Source organism: Lactuca virosa, chromosome 5, assembly GCF_052849685.1.
Source record: "Lactuca virosa cultivar CGN04683 chromosome 5, Lactuca_virosa_CGN04683_v6, whole genome shotgun sequence".
Lineage (NCBI taxonomy): Eukaryota > Viridiplantae > Streptophyta > Magnoliopsida > Asterales > Asteraceae > Lactuca > Lactuca virosa.
The window spans coordinates 191,589,464-191,606,774 of NC_136430.1; the positions used below are offsets into that span (position 1 = coordinate 191,589,464).

General features: G+C 34.9%; 1 protein-coding gene across 2 annotated transcripts; it reads right to left on the reverse strand.

The window, feature by feature from the left end:
• Positions 1-4,240: 4,240 nt before the first annotated feature.
• Positions 4,241-7,746, reverse strand: LOC145117054 (uncharacterized). Of its 2 annotated transcripts, none has more exons than XM_079053362.1 (7): positions 7,514-7,746; positions 7,290-7,434; positions 6,632-6,789; positions 6,450-6,522; positions 5,778-5,969; positions 5,316-5,409; positions 4,241-5,086 (listed from the first exon to the last, which is right to left on the reverse strand). In XM_079053362.1, the coding sequence occupies exons 2-7, from the start codon at positions 7,413-7,415 to the stop codon at positions 4,437-4,439; spliced, it is 1,293 nt and encodes a 430-aa protein (XP_078909488.1). In that variant the 5' UTR covers positions 7,416-7,434; positions 7,514-7,746; the 3' UTR covers positions 4,241-4,436. The 2 variants fall into 2 exon arrangements, with proteins under 2 accessions (XP_078909488.1, XP_078909487.1); XM_079053361.1 differs by having other exon boundaries at positions 7,290-7,419; positions 7,514-7,744.
• Positions 7,747-17,311: the final 9,565 nt, after the last annotated feature.

Here is a 17,311-nt window from a genome sequence, read left to right on the forward strand (position 1 = left end):
TACCATTCTCCACGTCCTCACTTCTTCTTAGCCCCTGCAAATCAGAACAAATGTGAAATCCACATCCTGTATCAAGGACTCAAGAACGAAAAGATGATGAGTTATTAGATGAGATAGTGTATATACCTGCAGAAGTCGGCTTCACCTTGCCATCTTTAATGTCTTGCAGATACTTTGGTCAGCTTCATTTCCAATGCCCTTTATCATTGCAGTAAAAGCAGGTGGCCTCTTTAGGATCATAGACAGGGGGAGCATCAGAACCGAATTTACCTTTGGGTCCACTGCTTTGACGACCCATCATGAGACTTTCCCTTCCAGTTTTGATTTGGAGTGCCTTTCCTCTTTTTCTCTTTTCCTTGACCAATGGCCAGAACTAGAGTACTAGCAGGAGTGGAGGCAATACTCTTTCCCTTCATTCTTGTTTCATCTGTTCGCAGGAGGTTTTGCAATTGAGAAAAAGTGGTCTCATTGTTGTTCAAATGATAGGTCAAGATGAACTGATCATAACAACTTGGTAAGGAGTTCAAGATTATGTCAATAGCCAAATCCTCATCAAGATTCACATTTAGCTTAATGAGGTAATCCACGTATCGTTGCATCCTCTACATGTGGCTGCTAACAGATTCTCCATCTTTCATCATGCTTGTCATGAGTGACTTTACCACCTCATACTTTTCTTGACGAGCTCACTTATGGTACTTTTCCATAAGGTCCTTGTTCGTCTCGTACGGCCAGTAATCCTCATAGAATCTTTGCAACTCAGGAGTCCTTGTTCATCTCATACGGCCAGTAATCCTCATAGAATCTTTGTCCTCGAAACGAACGACCATCTTGATGTTATGCATCCAACCATTATAGTTAGTGTCATCCAATGTCACCCTTGAGCAAATGTTTAGCAACGAGAAGTTTTGATTGGATGAGGAGGAACCAGAAAAATCATTTGGAGTAGACATCTATAAAAGAAAGGTAGTTTTAGTTAGATAAGAATAATCCTTAATATAACAACCCAAAAATGAAGTATTAAAGCTAGGATCCAACTATATAATTCACAACATAGAAGAAGGATGTCATAATGTAATTGCAAATTTATAAAGGTAGGTAAATGACGATTTACCAAGTCCACCAATAGAAAACGAATTTTGAAAGAAATTAAGTTAAGTGAAATTCCTAGATCTTTTGAGATTCATTGCAACTATTCAATGACATGTTTAATCTCATATTAGGCTCTTTCATTTGTGACTGGGATACCGAGGATCACAAACAAGATGTGAATAACTGTGCAAATTAGCTTGATACTCTCGATGTCATTTATCATCTCATTTTAATCTATCGGTTAGCCACACGCGCTCCATTAATCAATGATAATTTTTGAGACACCCGTTACCACTCCTTATTAGTCCCTATTACTGTGCCGGTTACCCGCACACGCTCCACTAACGACTTATAAAGTGTAATGTGCAATTTCATGGATTAGCATACAAATTCATATTTTTCCTAAAGTAACTAAGATTGGGATTTTCAAAAAAAAGGTTTAGTTACTTTTAATTCATTATATTTATTAATGAGAACTAATTATCCTATTAAACTCGTTCAGCTAACAACTCTCCACCACACAAGAGAACGGTGGGTGAATGTGGACACCCATTCAACGACCATTTTATAGGCCACTTCCTTATACCCTCTTTATAACATGGTTTCAGAATGAGGCCTACTATTGATTTGACTTACTTAATCTTATACATATAGTAATATTAACTTTTAATTTTACATATAGTATAAGGTGTATTTTAAACTTTATAAAATACTAGGTTTGTAATAAATTTCGAAAATTAGAAATTATTTAAATTTAAAAATAAACCAAACAATATTTGACATTAATTATTAGGATCAGCTAATATCCAAATTAATTATTTACACACTTAAAAAATCAATCATATTAATCAATAAATAATTAATCAAGTCAAATATTTATCTCGTAACTTATAGGCTTTTATTTTTTCATCAAATATTCAACAAATTCAAATTTGGAAGGTATTTAAAGCAGGTAATTATCAAATAAAAGTAGATTAGGTAGATAAGCTTCGAAAAAATGATTTTTTTAAGATCTCACCTCGTGAGCATCAATGCTCACGTCGTGAGCATCAATTCTCACCTCGTGAGATACGATAAATTCGAAAATTTTAGTTTTGATCGATTCACCAATATGCAATCACATGATATAGATTTCCATAGACTCTCATACCACTGAAGGGGAATGTAGGTAACAAAACAATGCTCTAAGAGGAAAAATATTTAACAACTAAATGATTAGGGCACATGCAACTTAAGGAGGATCTATGTCTTTTACATAAAGGTAACATACCTTATTTATTGTTGCAGTAAACAATCTAAAATCCTTTCTTCAAAGCTTTTGCCAGTAAGCACCACAAGTGTCGTGCCTCTGATTGTTCACACCCAAGCTAGCAAGAAGAAGATTATGGAGAGAGGAAGGAGGAATAATTTCGGCCTAGGTTTAATCGTAAAAATGATGGCGGAAAATATAAGGACTAGGAGTCCTTATATAGTGCAACAAGGAAACCCTATATAACCCTAAAACCAATATAATAATATTATATTGTTTTTGTAATTATCTAGTTTCCTAATTATCCTCCAAGGATAATTCTAGAACCCTAGAACACTCCCAAAACCGTCCATTGCCTAGGGAGGTTCTAGAATGCCTTTTGCTCAACTATTGAACAATTACACTTTAACCCCCGCACATTTAATTAATTCTATTAATCCCAAAATTAATTCCAATTAATTTATGATTAATTATTAATTAAATAATACTATTTCTTATTAATATATTATTCTCATAATATATTAATAAATTATTTATTTCAATTTATTAATTAAATAATAAATCAACCTCACTCTCCAAAAAATCATATTGTCCAATTGCTAGGTTTGAGGGCAACCCAAAAGGACTGTGCTACCATCAATTCAAGTTTATGCCAATTAAAGTTATGGGCTTAGACACCTAATCCAACATGATATTCCTCTGAATTTACCTATGAAAATTCGTTATGGGATTCCTATTATTAAAAACTATGGGAATCAGTTTTCTGTTACTAGAATTAGACTTATTAATCTCATAGAGTTTTTAGAAAAAAAGTAATGATTCGGGTTTTATGTTTATATTGAACTTTTTGGTTGTATATGTGACCATCATGGTTCATGGTCCAGGTATGGGTACATGCAACCAAAAAATTTTGGAAAATTTTGAAGAAGTGTCTATTAAAGGATTTTGATTGGTGTGGCTTTGTTATTAGTTGTTTAAGTCAGAGAAAAAAATTGTTGAAATTTGAATTAAATGCAAAAGACATCAAGAACCCTCAATATGGTGTTCTGGTTGCATTTCTAGTGGTAATTTTAAATTCTATTCTTTGTTCAATTATTTTTTGTTAAATTAATTGTTGATTATATTTTTTTTCATGTATCTTCATTGCACAAAGACATCTTAATAATCATTAGATAGGGTATATCCTATATCATCTTATTGATCTTCAACAAAAGTTCAAGATAAATTGAAATAAGCATTTAGTAATGGAGGTTATGCAAATGTTGAAGTCATACAAACATATGAAGTATTTGTTGATGGTCCAAAAGTTAAAGATTCAAAAACAGAAACAAGATTATATATATATATTTTTTCATTTTTATGAAATATTTAGTTTTTATAATCTTATTTAGTTGTTTTTAATACTTTAGTATAATAAAAAAAATGGTTTTTATATTTTTAGATGAAGAATATATTAATCTTGCTAATGTTATATGAGAAGAAAAATGAAAAAAAAAAAGATGAAAGATAATGAATAAAACATATCTTTTGTTGTTGTTATGAGGAAAAAAGTGGGCATTATTTTGGGTTTTTAGTGGCACATTTTGTGTGCCACTAAATGACATATTTTTTGTAGTGAAAAATGACTTATCAAGATAATAAACTTTTCGTTTTGTTCATATTTAGATAATTTTTTTTTGTACATATTTAACCATTTAACTTGTTATTTTGTTTATATATTATTATTGTCACCTGTTATAGTCGATGACAATGACAATCTGTAAACACATATACCAAATTAAATGATCAAATATGTATAAAAATAAAGGAGCTGTCTAAATGTGAACAAAACGATAACAATAAAAATGATTACTATGATAAGTTATTTTCTTTCATCCACTACATTTCGAACTTGTAACATAAAGTAACAATTCTCTTATTTAATAAAATGTTTATCATGTGTCACAAGCACATATCGTTGATACACAAATGCGTGAAGGGAAGATCGCTTTACAAGACAAATGTACGCTTCCCTAAACATGCATAATAAAAGTTACCTCTAATATAATATCTTCGAAGTACATATATGCATGAACATGTATCAATGAAGCCCCGTTTAATTGATTACCGGTTTCTCATGAAACTGCCTAGATCCCGCATAATCTTCAGGTACGGGAAAATCAAGTTCCGAGCAAACAAACCGGACTACCTCCGCGGTGGTGAAAGCCATGAAAGACATCTTGTTTACAGTCACAGAAATAGAAAACCGATTATTTATGTCACCATATCCTGTCGAACCACCTAAACCTGCATGACCAAACCCGATCATCAAACCCTCGGTTGATTTAATCCTCTTAAACCCAAGCCCAAATTTCCCATCCGGTAAGGCTAAATCCTTATAATCTCCGGTTCCCAAAAACGCGTCATGAATTTTCGATTTAGGGTTGTTAAAGATTTTAGTCACGGAGGTTGTATGGCTGTTGGTGGTTGAGGAATGGGGTGAAGGGATGGTGCCCCCATCCACAAGGGCGGCATAGTAGCGGGCCAAAGCACGGGCCGAGCAATTTCCATTGGCAGCAGGTACTATAGCACGGCGGCCTTCAACTATGTTGCATAAGTTAACAAGGGCAGGAAGCACCTCCGGCACGAGGGAGGAAGGCATGGCGGCGTAAGGTTGTTTATCGACGGGGGTTGCGGCGGTTGGAGGAGGAGGGTTACTAAATTCACTTGTATCGATCGAAGAAGTTGCCAGACGAGATTCCACATCTGGATTGCACATAAAAATGATAGTTTCTTATCAACTATCAAACTAATTCAAGGTCATAATACATAATACATAAAAGCACTTGTTAAAAACCGGGTAACCGGGAAAATGAGTTTTATTAGAATGGACAAAAAGTATAATGGTCTAATCTGTATAGAAAATAGTTAAGTTGAAAATGGAAAGATGGTGGAAATGCTAATTTAATTAATGAGTTGTGAACGTCAATCTCACTCGGAGGAATCCCTATAAAAAGCTCTCCCTCCAGATTAAGTGGGCGTACAAAAGCTTCCTCAAGAACATCCTTAAACTTCTTCCCGGATGCATGCTGCACGTTAAGAACATATACATCAATGAATAAAGAAATATATGAAATAAGTAACCATTCCCTGCATGTTCAAGTCAAGCAAAAAGAACACAAAGATGTACAAAGGTCCGGTGTGAACACACGACATAACTGAAAAGGACGCAACAGTTAGACTGCGTCTGGTATGCATTGGACTGAAACTGTGACCGATTTGAACAGTTGTTTGAAAAAATTGGAAAAGGTTATAGTTGGACTCGGTTTCTGTCGCGTTAGTGTAAAAGACAAAAAGGTTTCATTCTTATTATTAAAAATAGCAGCACAAAGCTTTTCAGTCCTATCCAAAGTTTTTGGAGAGAGAGAAAAATAAAAGATGGATGTAATAATGATACCTCAATGATCCCACCACATAGCCAACCATATGATAGATAATGATAGAACTGTTCACGACCAGGCTCAGTCTCGGGTGTGGCCATCGCAATGCGTTTTACACACTCATCCCAATCACAAAATGACTCGTGGTCCTCAGTAATGCCAGCAAGAGCATTGTGTAGGCCAGATGTATGATCAAGTACGTGATGAACCTGAGGGAGAAAGGAAAAGTGATGTCGTCTTTGTAGTCGGATGTATAATTACAAAGTTATAGAGAAAATGTACAATGTGATATATAAATGAGGTACTTGTGACATGGCTGGCATAAAACCACATAAAGCCTATACCGGACATCCACAATCAATAAAAACTTTAAATGATTGCTAAACATTTTTTTTTTCATACAACTTTGATCATTTTTAACCAAACATATCTAAAAATAAAATTATATATTTGTTTAACATTTTATATTCATAAAGTTTCATTTTTCTAATCAAATAATTCAGTGACCATATGTTGAAGACCAATATGACATCCAAATATGATTGAGTTTAATTTATTGAATGACAATTAGCTGTTCCACCAAATTAGTTCAACAATTTCATTAAACTATGTAGTATATATGGATGCTCTTCAACTAATTTTAACTTTTATGTTTGAAGATATAGGGTTAGGGTAAACAATTTGCGCACCTTTATCTTATCTTTTCCATTTACAGCAAACTCAGGCCAAAAGTTTGCGATATTATCGTCAAGTTTCAGTATCCTAAAATGAAAGTACATACTTTATTACTTTTATTTCCCTTCATTCCATAATGAGATACCACGTATAGCTCCCCTTATGGGTGTTAACAATATCAAATTGACGAAAATACCCCTTATCAGCCAGCCAATGTATCATTCCAGCCGTGACTCCCTTAGTTACAGAGAAAACTGGAAATAAGGTATCAGGCTGAACTGGACGAGGGTCCTCTTTTCCCATGACTCCAGCTGCAGTATCAATTATCACTTTCCCATCTTTGTAAGCACAAACCTAAGAAACATAATAATCAAAGCTTTTGTAAAACACAATCACAAAACGTACAATTCTGTGAGTGTAATCCAGATTTTTATAACACGTTTCTAATTTATATGCTTTCATTATTAGGAATTCTGAATAAGTCAAAGCCATGTGGGCAACTGCCTAATGGTCCCTTGTTCTCAAGTAAATAGGTAATTTGTTTCTTCTTTTTAGGTACTTTTCTAGTTTAAATAGATAGGCAAAGTGTACTTTTTTATGCCCTTTTCCAGATTTCAAGAATAAAAGTACAAAACTTTGCCCCACGTGTGTATGTTATTTCTTTACTTCCTGTTATCAAACCTCCTTAATCTAGCTCATAACATCTGTAAAAGCCAACAAATTCAAGTGTATTTGTGCTCCTACAATTGACATGTAACACAAAGACTAATTCAAGCTTACTAAGTCTTTAATACCCACCAAAACTAAGTAAAAGTTATATACTAAACTAATTATATTGGAGTAGTGGTATGCACCTGGATTCCAAGTATTCTATCAGCATTCGCTAATTCAATCAAGAGGCGCCTCAGTTTGGCTTCTACATCAGAATGGATTGGACTTTCACATAACCATTTTGTATCTGTGGATGTTGCGTTATTCATGTTGCTGAAACAAAAATAGCTAGCTAAATAGGGTACGCATGTATACATGAGCAGGTGTGAATAAATTAAGGATCAATAAGAACAGAACAATATCATACCTTTAGAAAACAAATTCAGGAAAAGGACAGATGATATGTAGATAGCTTATGCTATTGCTGATGGAGAATGATCATAAGACGGAAATGATGTGAAATACTTATATTAAAGAATCATCTTTCCAATACAGTTGGGAAAGAAATGAAGTTAGGGATTAAAACGTTTAACTTCTTTCTTGTAAGTTCCATCTTTTCTTGTAGAACTTTGGGATATTTTGCTTTTTGCTCTCTGACAAAGGTTTCATGGTTTCCTAAAACCAAAAGAATCTTCGGCATTTAATAACGTATTGTACTTTTCATTCTATCTTTATACTTTATATAATAATAGTAATTTTAATTTATTTATAACATAAACATTGGGCATAATAAAACTAAATAAGAATATAATAAAATATATATGTTTAATAATTTATAAAAATAACATTTAAATTTTATTAAAATTATGATAGTCCACTTTCAGCTGCCAGCATGCCAAACCAAAAAGTCTGGATATAACAATGTGAGTGGGGCAACGATGTTGATACAAATATATCGAAGCTGGTCAATATTAATATATGCATTATATTTGGACTAGAAGGTAACAATTTGGATAAATGATTTACAAATATTTGAGCAAATTATGATGGCATATATGAAAAAAAAAGTTGATAAGTTATTGTCCAATCAACTATTAGATTTATATTGAATATCGAACAGTTCCTAATCGTTTTTATAGATAGCGCAGGTAACTAAATACCTTGTTGGTGAACAGTTACTTAAATTGATAGTATTTTTTTTTACGGTTGTATGTGACTTGGCAAAAAAGACGATGTCACTGTCCATATAGCATTGTCATCACTTGTTTATTTTTATTTTTGTATTATTTTACTTATTATTAATTATATTGTTCTATTATTACCATCGATGCAAAAAGGAAATTTTGGTATCCGATTATCCCAACAACGAGACCACAAGTCCAGTCAACAACCAGAGACCATGTTTTTTGTGATGTAAATAAGAACCAATAAACATGTAAGAAAACCGACAAATAATATTAAAAATTATAGTTGCAAATAATTAATCAAATTATAATTAATATGGTTACCAAGTTTCCAGAAACAAAGATCAATCATTCTCTCGATTAGATCGGATTATAAGAAATGTAGAAAAAGAGTGTCCTGCTATTAGACGAAAGTAAACGCAACACAGTAAAGTAAAACCAACCTATTGACACCTGATCGTGATCTCAGAGAACTGTACGGATCAGACTTCTGTCCTTAAAAGGTTTTTACTTCGCTTCTATCTGCTGTAAACAACAGAGTAAAATCCCAGGATTTAATGCAGATATACCGACTTTCTAGCAACAATGGAAAACGATAAACGCAAAGTGAATACTGAGAAACCGGGAAGAAATCGCCAAGAATACTAAGAGAGCCTTGAATTTTCTTGTGTAGAATACGACTCCATGGGAGCAGTCTTTATAGGTGTTGAAACCCTAGAATGCAGAAAAGGGCCCTTATAGGCTGACCCATAGAAACCTTAGGGGGACGACTTGCTCTCTAAGCAAGCCCTTATGTAAGCCTTCTAGAACATTCGGTCATTATATCTATGATATGACCCTATTTTTTTTTTTTTTTTTAAATATTATATTTTTAAATATATGATATATAATATGCTTGAAAATATTCAATTACTGTTAAAATGGATGTTGAGATGCAAAAGAAGGAGAACAGAGCTGAAATAGACACAAAAAGGATGTTGTTGGTAGCTTTACCCCCTCGTCATTGTTTTGACTATATCTCATGACTCGTCACTACGATTAAACCGATGAAAAATGATCTAAAAACTAGACAAAATTTCGGACGAATTTCGTGTTTTGAGAAAATGTTTATTCCTAGTCACCACGATGTGGTGATCACCATGACGACGTGGTGAGTGGAAACTTCACGATCATTGAGCTAATTTGGAGAATACTAGATATCTATGAAGAGCGCGACGTGGTGCCTCTTAAGCACGTTGTGGTGGCCAGAATTCGGCAAGTATATATATTCCAGAAATTAGGTCGTTTCCAGGAGGTGGAGGCCTTATGGAGGCGATTATTCACGAGGAAAACCCCTCCAAGGGTCGATTTTGAAGTTGTAGATTCAATTGGAGCAAGGATTTGAAGATTCAAGCGCTACTGCATCGAGATTTCACTTCGGGTTTGCTTGATGATTGCGTCTTGCATTGTTTTGGTGATGTTTTTCTACTTTAGTTTACTGAATATGGTGTAAAAACCTTTATCTTCACTAGACATTGATGAACCCTTCTTGATATGCTTTAATTTCGTTAGTAGGATTAACTGAATCTAGTTTTTACTTGTGTTCGATTGATTGTGTTACATTTCATGTTAAAGTTATGATTTTTATTGTTTATTGATGAGTATTATTAGGATTAGATGATCATTCTATCTTGATGTACTTGAATCAAATGAATCTATGATCATTATGTTTGTCTGACTATGATTTTGATCATAAGCTTAGGGTTAGCTAATATTAATCGGTAACTTTAACTGTGTTAGAGAGCATAGATATCTATGTTATGCTTAGATTTATTGTCATGATAATTGACAAGGAATCACTAGATCATATCGCTCATAGTTCGAATATATTTAATTAATTATGTGTTCACTAATTGCATGATCATTGTGTTAGTTGGTCATTAATTAATAGTACTACGAAATCCAATCAAGATAAGTAGTCATATTATAATTTGGTACTCAATTCACTAATCCATTGCACTTATGATAAATCAAACATAAAAAATTGGGGGATTCGTATTCTAGTGGGAGTACTTATTATTTATTGTTTTCATTTAGTTCTTTAGTTTCGTTGATTAATTCAGAGTTAAATTTTGTTTAATTTAGTTCACACAAAAACCAACTTTTACTTTACTATTATTAATTTTATTAATATTTGAATCATTTGATCTAAATCATCACGTTCCATGTGTCCGACACTCTTTCTTACTATAATTATATTACTTCACGACTAGATACAATGCCTATTTGTGTTTAAGACTAGTTGAGATTAGATATGACTTTATAAATTTAAAACTAGTGTATTAATTAACACATCATGTTTTTGGCACCGTTTTCAGGGAATGGTTGCGTTTAGTTTAGATTTTTTATTTGTTGATTAAAATTTCTTTATAGTTTAGTTCTTGGTTTTGAGTTTTTAGTTTTTATTTAAATGTATATGATTGATGCTATTCTTGAGCATGAGTTGCAGGAATTTGATGATCTATTCGATCCACAAAACGATTTGGAGGATCTCGAGAGGTTGCTAGCAGAAGACTCGGACGAAGAACAAGAACAAGTTGAAATGCAGGAAACACGTCATGGTGTGATCATTACCACGATGCAGACCCCTGTTTTTTCGGTTTGGATTTTGAAGCATGGGATGACGATTCCAACTTTAGAGAAAGTTCTGATGTGCGGTCCATTCCTGATGAGTGTTTAACCAATTCCAACCCTTTTCAACATTCATGGATTTTATGGATTCAAGCTCAGCAGGCCGATTTTCGAAACAAAACGTCAAATTTTATGAATCGGTCCAAAAGGAGTATTAAGTGCAACTGATGGATTGGCATCAATTTTATTAGAAGTTTATTAAGGTGAGAGTCCAGCTCAAGACTCGCACAAAAAGAAGCGCTTATCGGGAGGCAACCCGACTTTTAAATTAGTTTGCATTTTCTTTTCGTTTTAGTTTTTATTTTTTAGTTTTAATTTTATTTTTGAATAAAAGTGCTTTTGATTATTCTAATTTTTGTTGCAAGAAAACTTTTAGATAAGAAATTGTTGATGGGCACAAATGCAAGCGCGGGGTGGAGTATTACGAGAAGAAGGCAAGAAGTGTGACACACAAATAAGTGTAGGGTATACATTCGACATGGAGCTAAAACCGAGGAGTCTTTTGTGCTACTAATGCTACATATGGGAATAAATTGATACGAGGGACCGGTCAAGAAATAAATACTTCGAGACTAGTCGATTCATTCAGTGATGAAGAATTTAGATTTTTCACGAAGACGCGAAGCGAGCCTAGCTACCTCGTGATGCGAGTTTTTATCGTGACTATTGTCCTTAAATTTGAAGACATCGACTATAACATCCCAAAAATACAGATACAACTTTTGTTTTTAAATTCATTCAATTCATAAGAAACTAATATCAAAATAGTCGAAATAGTATAATTTGTAACATGTTATCAGAGTACAAATTCCCAAAATCATTAAGTGTGGAAAAACATAGAGTGATGTGGTGCAATCAAACTGAGCACTTCCCCTTCGAACTGGAAGTACCTGAAACAGAAGCTGAAAATTGTAAGCACAAAGCTTAATAAGTTCCCCCAAAATACCACATGCTAAACAAACATACTGTCAAACATATCTGGGTGTTTGTATACCCCTTCGGACTATTTCAACCGGATACTGCCAAGCATTCTGGGTGCTTGCCTACCCCTTCAGTATATTTCAACCGGATACTATCAAGTAGGGTGCTTGCAATCCCCTTCGGTCTATTTCAACTAGATACCGGGTCTATTTCACCCCCACTACTACCACATAATATCATAACCGAAATCATAGAGTCATCAAGCAAATACAGGCATAACTGATAATTGTCACAAAGATAATCATCACACTACAACATAAACTAGTGGCCCGACCTTGGTGCGTTCGACCCACTGATATTGCGAAGGAAGACTCACCTCAGACTGTAGGTATCAAATCCCACTCAGCGGGTTACTCGCGAACTCTTCTCCCTATCGCACAAGCATAAAACCCTAATTAGAAATTAGGTCACATTCTAACCCGAAAGTCCAAAACCCTAATTCTTGGCTTAAGGCAAAAGGGCTCCTCTACCTTTGCCTAATTGGGCCTCATTTCCTCCAAGGCCCAAATCCATAAACACCCAAAAGGCATCCAATCCCACTATAAGGCGTCTAAGGCCCAATATGCCCCAAGAACCCTAAACATGGCCTTAGGCCCAAAAATGACCAGCTACAATCAAGTGGGCCCGAAACCCAACTTACTCAAGTCCAAAGCCCAACATCAAACGAGCCTAAAAATCTTCTAGGCCCACTGGCTGCATACACGTAGCATACTTGGCTTGTACGCCCAACGTACGTTGGTATTGACCAGGAGTCGAGATGCTGACGTAGTACGCGCATCGTACACTGGAGTACACATAACGTACTAGTCTTCCAACCCAAACTCACTACCATGACTTAATCCATTAAGTCCTAATGTCCAAAACTTAAATGCAAGTCCCTAATAACGTCTTAAGCCATAAAGTTTCAAACTTAATGCTTTTCCATGCATGCATGGGGTTCAAACCATGAATTAAGTCCATTTACTCATTTGGATGGCTACTAACACTTACATGGTTGTGGCTTAACCATCAAGATCCGAGTTTTAAAACACCTCCAAGAGTCTAAAAGCATAGCTTATATGGTCTGAAGTTGCTCATACTCCAAGAATCCAAACTATGAGACCAAAAGATACCATTTTGTACCCTAAAGCTAGATCTAAGCTTGTAATGATCCAGATTTAAACTTTATACCTTCAATGGTCTAGAAATTGTGCCAAACTTCTAGATCTACAAGCACTCAAGAAAGCTCACAAACACACTCAAGGTGGCTTAAGTGTGATATTTGCTCTAGAAAAATAATGGAGGCTGAAAAGGTAAGGGACTTCAGGGACTTAAGGTCCTTAAATATGGTGCAAACCCTAAAAATTAGGGTTTTCCCTTGGCTTGGTTATGCCCAGCGTACGCTGAGGATCCCCGATGGAGCGCATGCAGCGAGTACGCCATGCGTACATACTGTATGCCCAACGTACTCACCATTCTTCCACCACTTGAATCAGACTTCGCCCTCGAAGTCCTCTTACGAAAATAACTCTGGGTAATGCTCTCTCATCTCGTCCTCCGGCTCCCACGTCCATTCTGAGCCCTTGCAGTGCTACCACTACACCTTAACCAGCTCCACAACCTTGTTCCACAACGTTTTCGTCTTCCTGTCGAGGATCGCTACATGTCTCTCAATGTAGTTCAGGCGGTCATTGTAACAACCCGTTACTTTATGGGTCAACAAAAGTCAAATCCGATGAATAAAATTCGAGTCTTTATTTATTTCGTTAAGTTTGTAAATGATTAGAAAATAATATAAAGTTTATATAAGTTTTCGGAATCAAAAACACTCGAAAAACCTAGATTTCTCCCTGGAAACCGCAAACCTCGTGACAGCAAACTGTTTGCAGTCGAAAACCCTGTATGCGGTCAAAAACTCCATTTGCAACCGAAAATCCCTTTTCCGGCCGAAAACCCAACCGTATATAGGTTGTTCACTCGAAAACTTGGTCTTTTCCTCACATTTCCACCCGAAAATAATCTTATTTTGCTCTCAAGTATCATCTAAGAACATTCATATCATCAAGAACAATCCTTTGAATCTTCATATTTTTCACCAAGAACACCAAAAACAGCCTTCATATCTTCAAGTGACAGAAAACAGCTCAAGACCGCAAACCGTTTACGGCCGAGAACTGTTTTCGGCCGAAAACTCCTTGGAAACGAAAACCCTTCAACACATGTGCAATTTTCGGTAACATATCCTAACACAAAAACAAGTATTTTCTAACACTTTAATTAATGGTTTCGCTAATTTAAATACAATTATGTGTTTAAATATTATTAGGATACCGTTAGTTCCGCGTACGTCAACTCGAGGGTCATCTTTCAGTCTCGCTGTCCAGCACGTGCACATAAACAACTGTGAGTTCATACCCCTACATTTTCACTATTTTCAATGTTTGTAGGGGGAAATACAAGTAAAACACAAGGATTTTTGTGTTTTTATACAAACGATTTCAAACATATTAAAAACTTTTGCAATTGATACAAACCGAGAAATCACTTCATTTTATAAAAATATTCAGATATTTTTATCCCTTTTGTAACATGCTGAGCATAAGGGTAGTTTTTAACATACAACCATAATTGCAAAGTTTTCAGTACAATACAAATCATACATTAAACTATATTTGGTATAGTTTGGGAACCTTACAGAACTTTTACAGAATTCAGTACATGAAACGAGAACATACATACAAACTATAATAGGTATAGTTTGGGATACATTACATGGTTTTATTAATTCAAGAGCTTTATACATAAACAAACATATAAACTATGGTAAATATAGTTTCTGGTATACACTACTATTTTCCGAATGCAAGAGTACAATACTAAATAATTATTTAAGTATGATTATTTTTACTCTACAAGGTTATACGTACATTTTCAAGTACAAGAGAACACTATAATACTACACGTAAACTAGTTAATACAGGGTTGTGAGGCACTACTTCAATTATACCCATCCGGGCACGGAACTAAATCCTATACAATATAACCAGAGTCTCGTGGGGGAGAGCGTGAGATTTGTGTATAGATCTATACGGGACTAACAATCCCACACCTGAACTGTTAGCTACAGATAGGCCGGCAGGCCTGGGGTGACAAATGTCATAACGTTTCCGACGCTTGAAGAACGTCGTAGAGGTCACTAGGTCATATCAAGTATGGTTATACGAAACTCACAACAGTATAAACTAACCATAAGTTTATGGGATTTCAACTCTTCAATTAGTTTTATTTTAATTAATAGAACTACTATACACTATAACTGGAGGATTTCAGGGAATACAAATACATGGTTTTATTTTAAGTAATAAAACTACTATACATTACTGGTGGTAGCCAGGGTTTTCATACAGAACGTTACTATACATTACTGGTGGTATCCAGGGATTTCTTACAAAGGTTTTCATACAGTACATTATTTTACATAACTATTGGTGGTATCCAGAGATTTCATACAAGAGTTTTCATACAAAACAATACAAAACAAAACAGCTTGGGGTAACCAGGCATACATACAAATTTATCCATATACAATTACATAATACAGTAGCAAACATACATTTTGGTCTTAAGGTCTAAGACTACTTTTCACTACTAAAGAAAATATTGGATTTTCTTGAGAAACATACAAACATTTTCATAGATTCAAAGACAAGAATTCATTACAAAAACATACTTATGAACTCACCAACTTAAATGTTGATACACTTTCAAAACCACTTGTATTCTCAGGGAACCGGTAGACAGGTACACTCGCAGGTTTTGAGAAGATGGAGCTTTTTGAGGCACGTCTTTTATACTTTTGTTATATATTTTTGAAGCCATACAAACTATGTATTAAATAGATTTAAATACTATATTCAATCAATGTAATGGTTGTGTTTCCTTTGATTACTATTATGCAATTGTTGTGATACTGTACATGACGTCCTCCGCCCCCGAACGTTTCCGCCGTTCCGGTTTGGGGGTGTGACAGATTGGTATCAGAGCATTGTTTATAGTGAACTAAGTATATCAAACCTTACATGATCTACAACTATAAACACTATGGGGCCGAAGCGCTCTAAAGTAAAAGTATACTTTTAAAATCTAAGTATTTTATAAGAAGTATACAAGTATACATACATACCAGAAATAGTATCACAAGAAGAACAAAACAAAAGTATTTAGATGTTGAACACTACGGTTAAACCTGGATAGTTATGTAATCATATCTGGGATAAATATAGCTTGATCAACTATATTTATTTGAGATATGACCAACATGTGTTTGAGAGTGATAGTGGTGTTGCAACAAGTCTAAAACTTACCAAACTCTATCAAAGGAAACAATAGAACATAACATACAGCTAAAATACTATATGAGTATTTTATAGCACTACAATACTAGAGCCAAACATGTGAAAACAAAGAACTCTTACTAATAGATCTATAATTGCTAAGTGTATACATCTAAGTTATATATAAGTAAGATTTCATAGACTTAGAATAGGTGGTTTAACTTTACTTCCTGTTCCTTGTTTGGTTGTGGACTTAGAGTAGGATCACTTAGTCGAAGGTCTATTTTATCTTAGTTATATATAGTTTGTGTACACTATGTGATTATAGGGGGAATCAGGAACAAACCACATTATACAAATTCATTCCAAGTGTTGCTATTTAATTCATGGCGATTGTTTACTTGTATTAGTAGACCTCCACTGTAAATCGCTTAATAGAACACTATAACTGTCAGGATAAGATACACCTCGTTCATTATCACCTGACTCATGACCCCTATAGAGGACTTATCATTACTTTCTCTTTAATTATTTTAGAGAAATATGGATCCAAAGAAGTCCAACAAAAAGAAGAGCAACACTTCGACAAATCCACCACCCCAATTTGACCCTGCTGTCTTCCAAGCAGCAGTAACCGCCACTGTGGCTGCCGAAATATCGCAGATCAATAACAGCAGTACTGGGGGGTCGGGTAGTGGTACTAATCCTATTAACCTCGGAGGTAGCCAAGGACACCCGAAAGAGTGTTCCTACAAGGATTTCACAACCGCTAAACCCAAATCCTTCGATGACACTAGAGGTGTCATTGCCTTAACTCGTTGGTTCGAAAAGACCGAATCAATCTTTGAGATTTGTGCGTGTCCCGAGTCGAGCAAAGTAAAATTTGCAGCATACACCTTCACCGATAGAGCTCTAGCTTGGTGGAACAGCCAAGTTAAGTCCCTAACTCTTCCGGTAGCCAACTCTATGGTTAGGACGATTTGAAAGAACTGATGCTCGCTGAGTACTGCCCGAGGGGCGAGATGCAGAAACTGGAGCAGGAGCTCTGGAACCTGAAGATGAAGGGTTCTGACATCG

What these genes read in the sequence shown, in the direction of transcription:
- LOC145117054 (XM_079053362.1), bottom strand. Translation starts at nt 7,415, where the DNA reads ATGAATAACGCAACATCCACAGATACAAAATGGTTATGTGAAAGTCCA. An exon ending in ATAGAATACTTGGAATCCAG is followed by an intron (nt 6,790 to 7,289) that starts GTGCATACCACT and finishes TATGTTTCTTAG; the next exon opens with GTTTGTGCTTACAAAGATGG. An exon ending in TATGTGGTGGGATCATTGAG is followed by an intron (nt 5,410 to 5,777) that starts GTATCATTATTA and finishes CTTAACGTGCAG; the next exon opens with CATGCATCCGGGAAGAAGTT.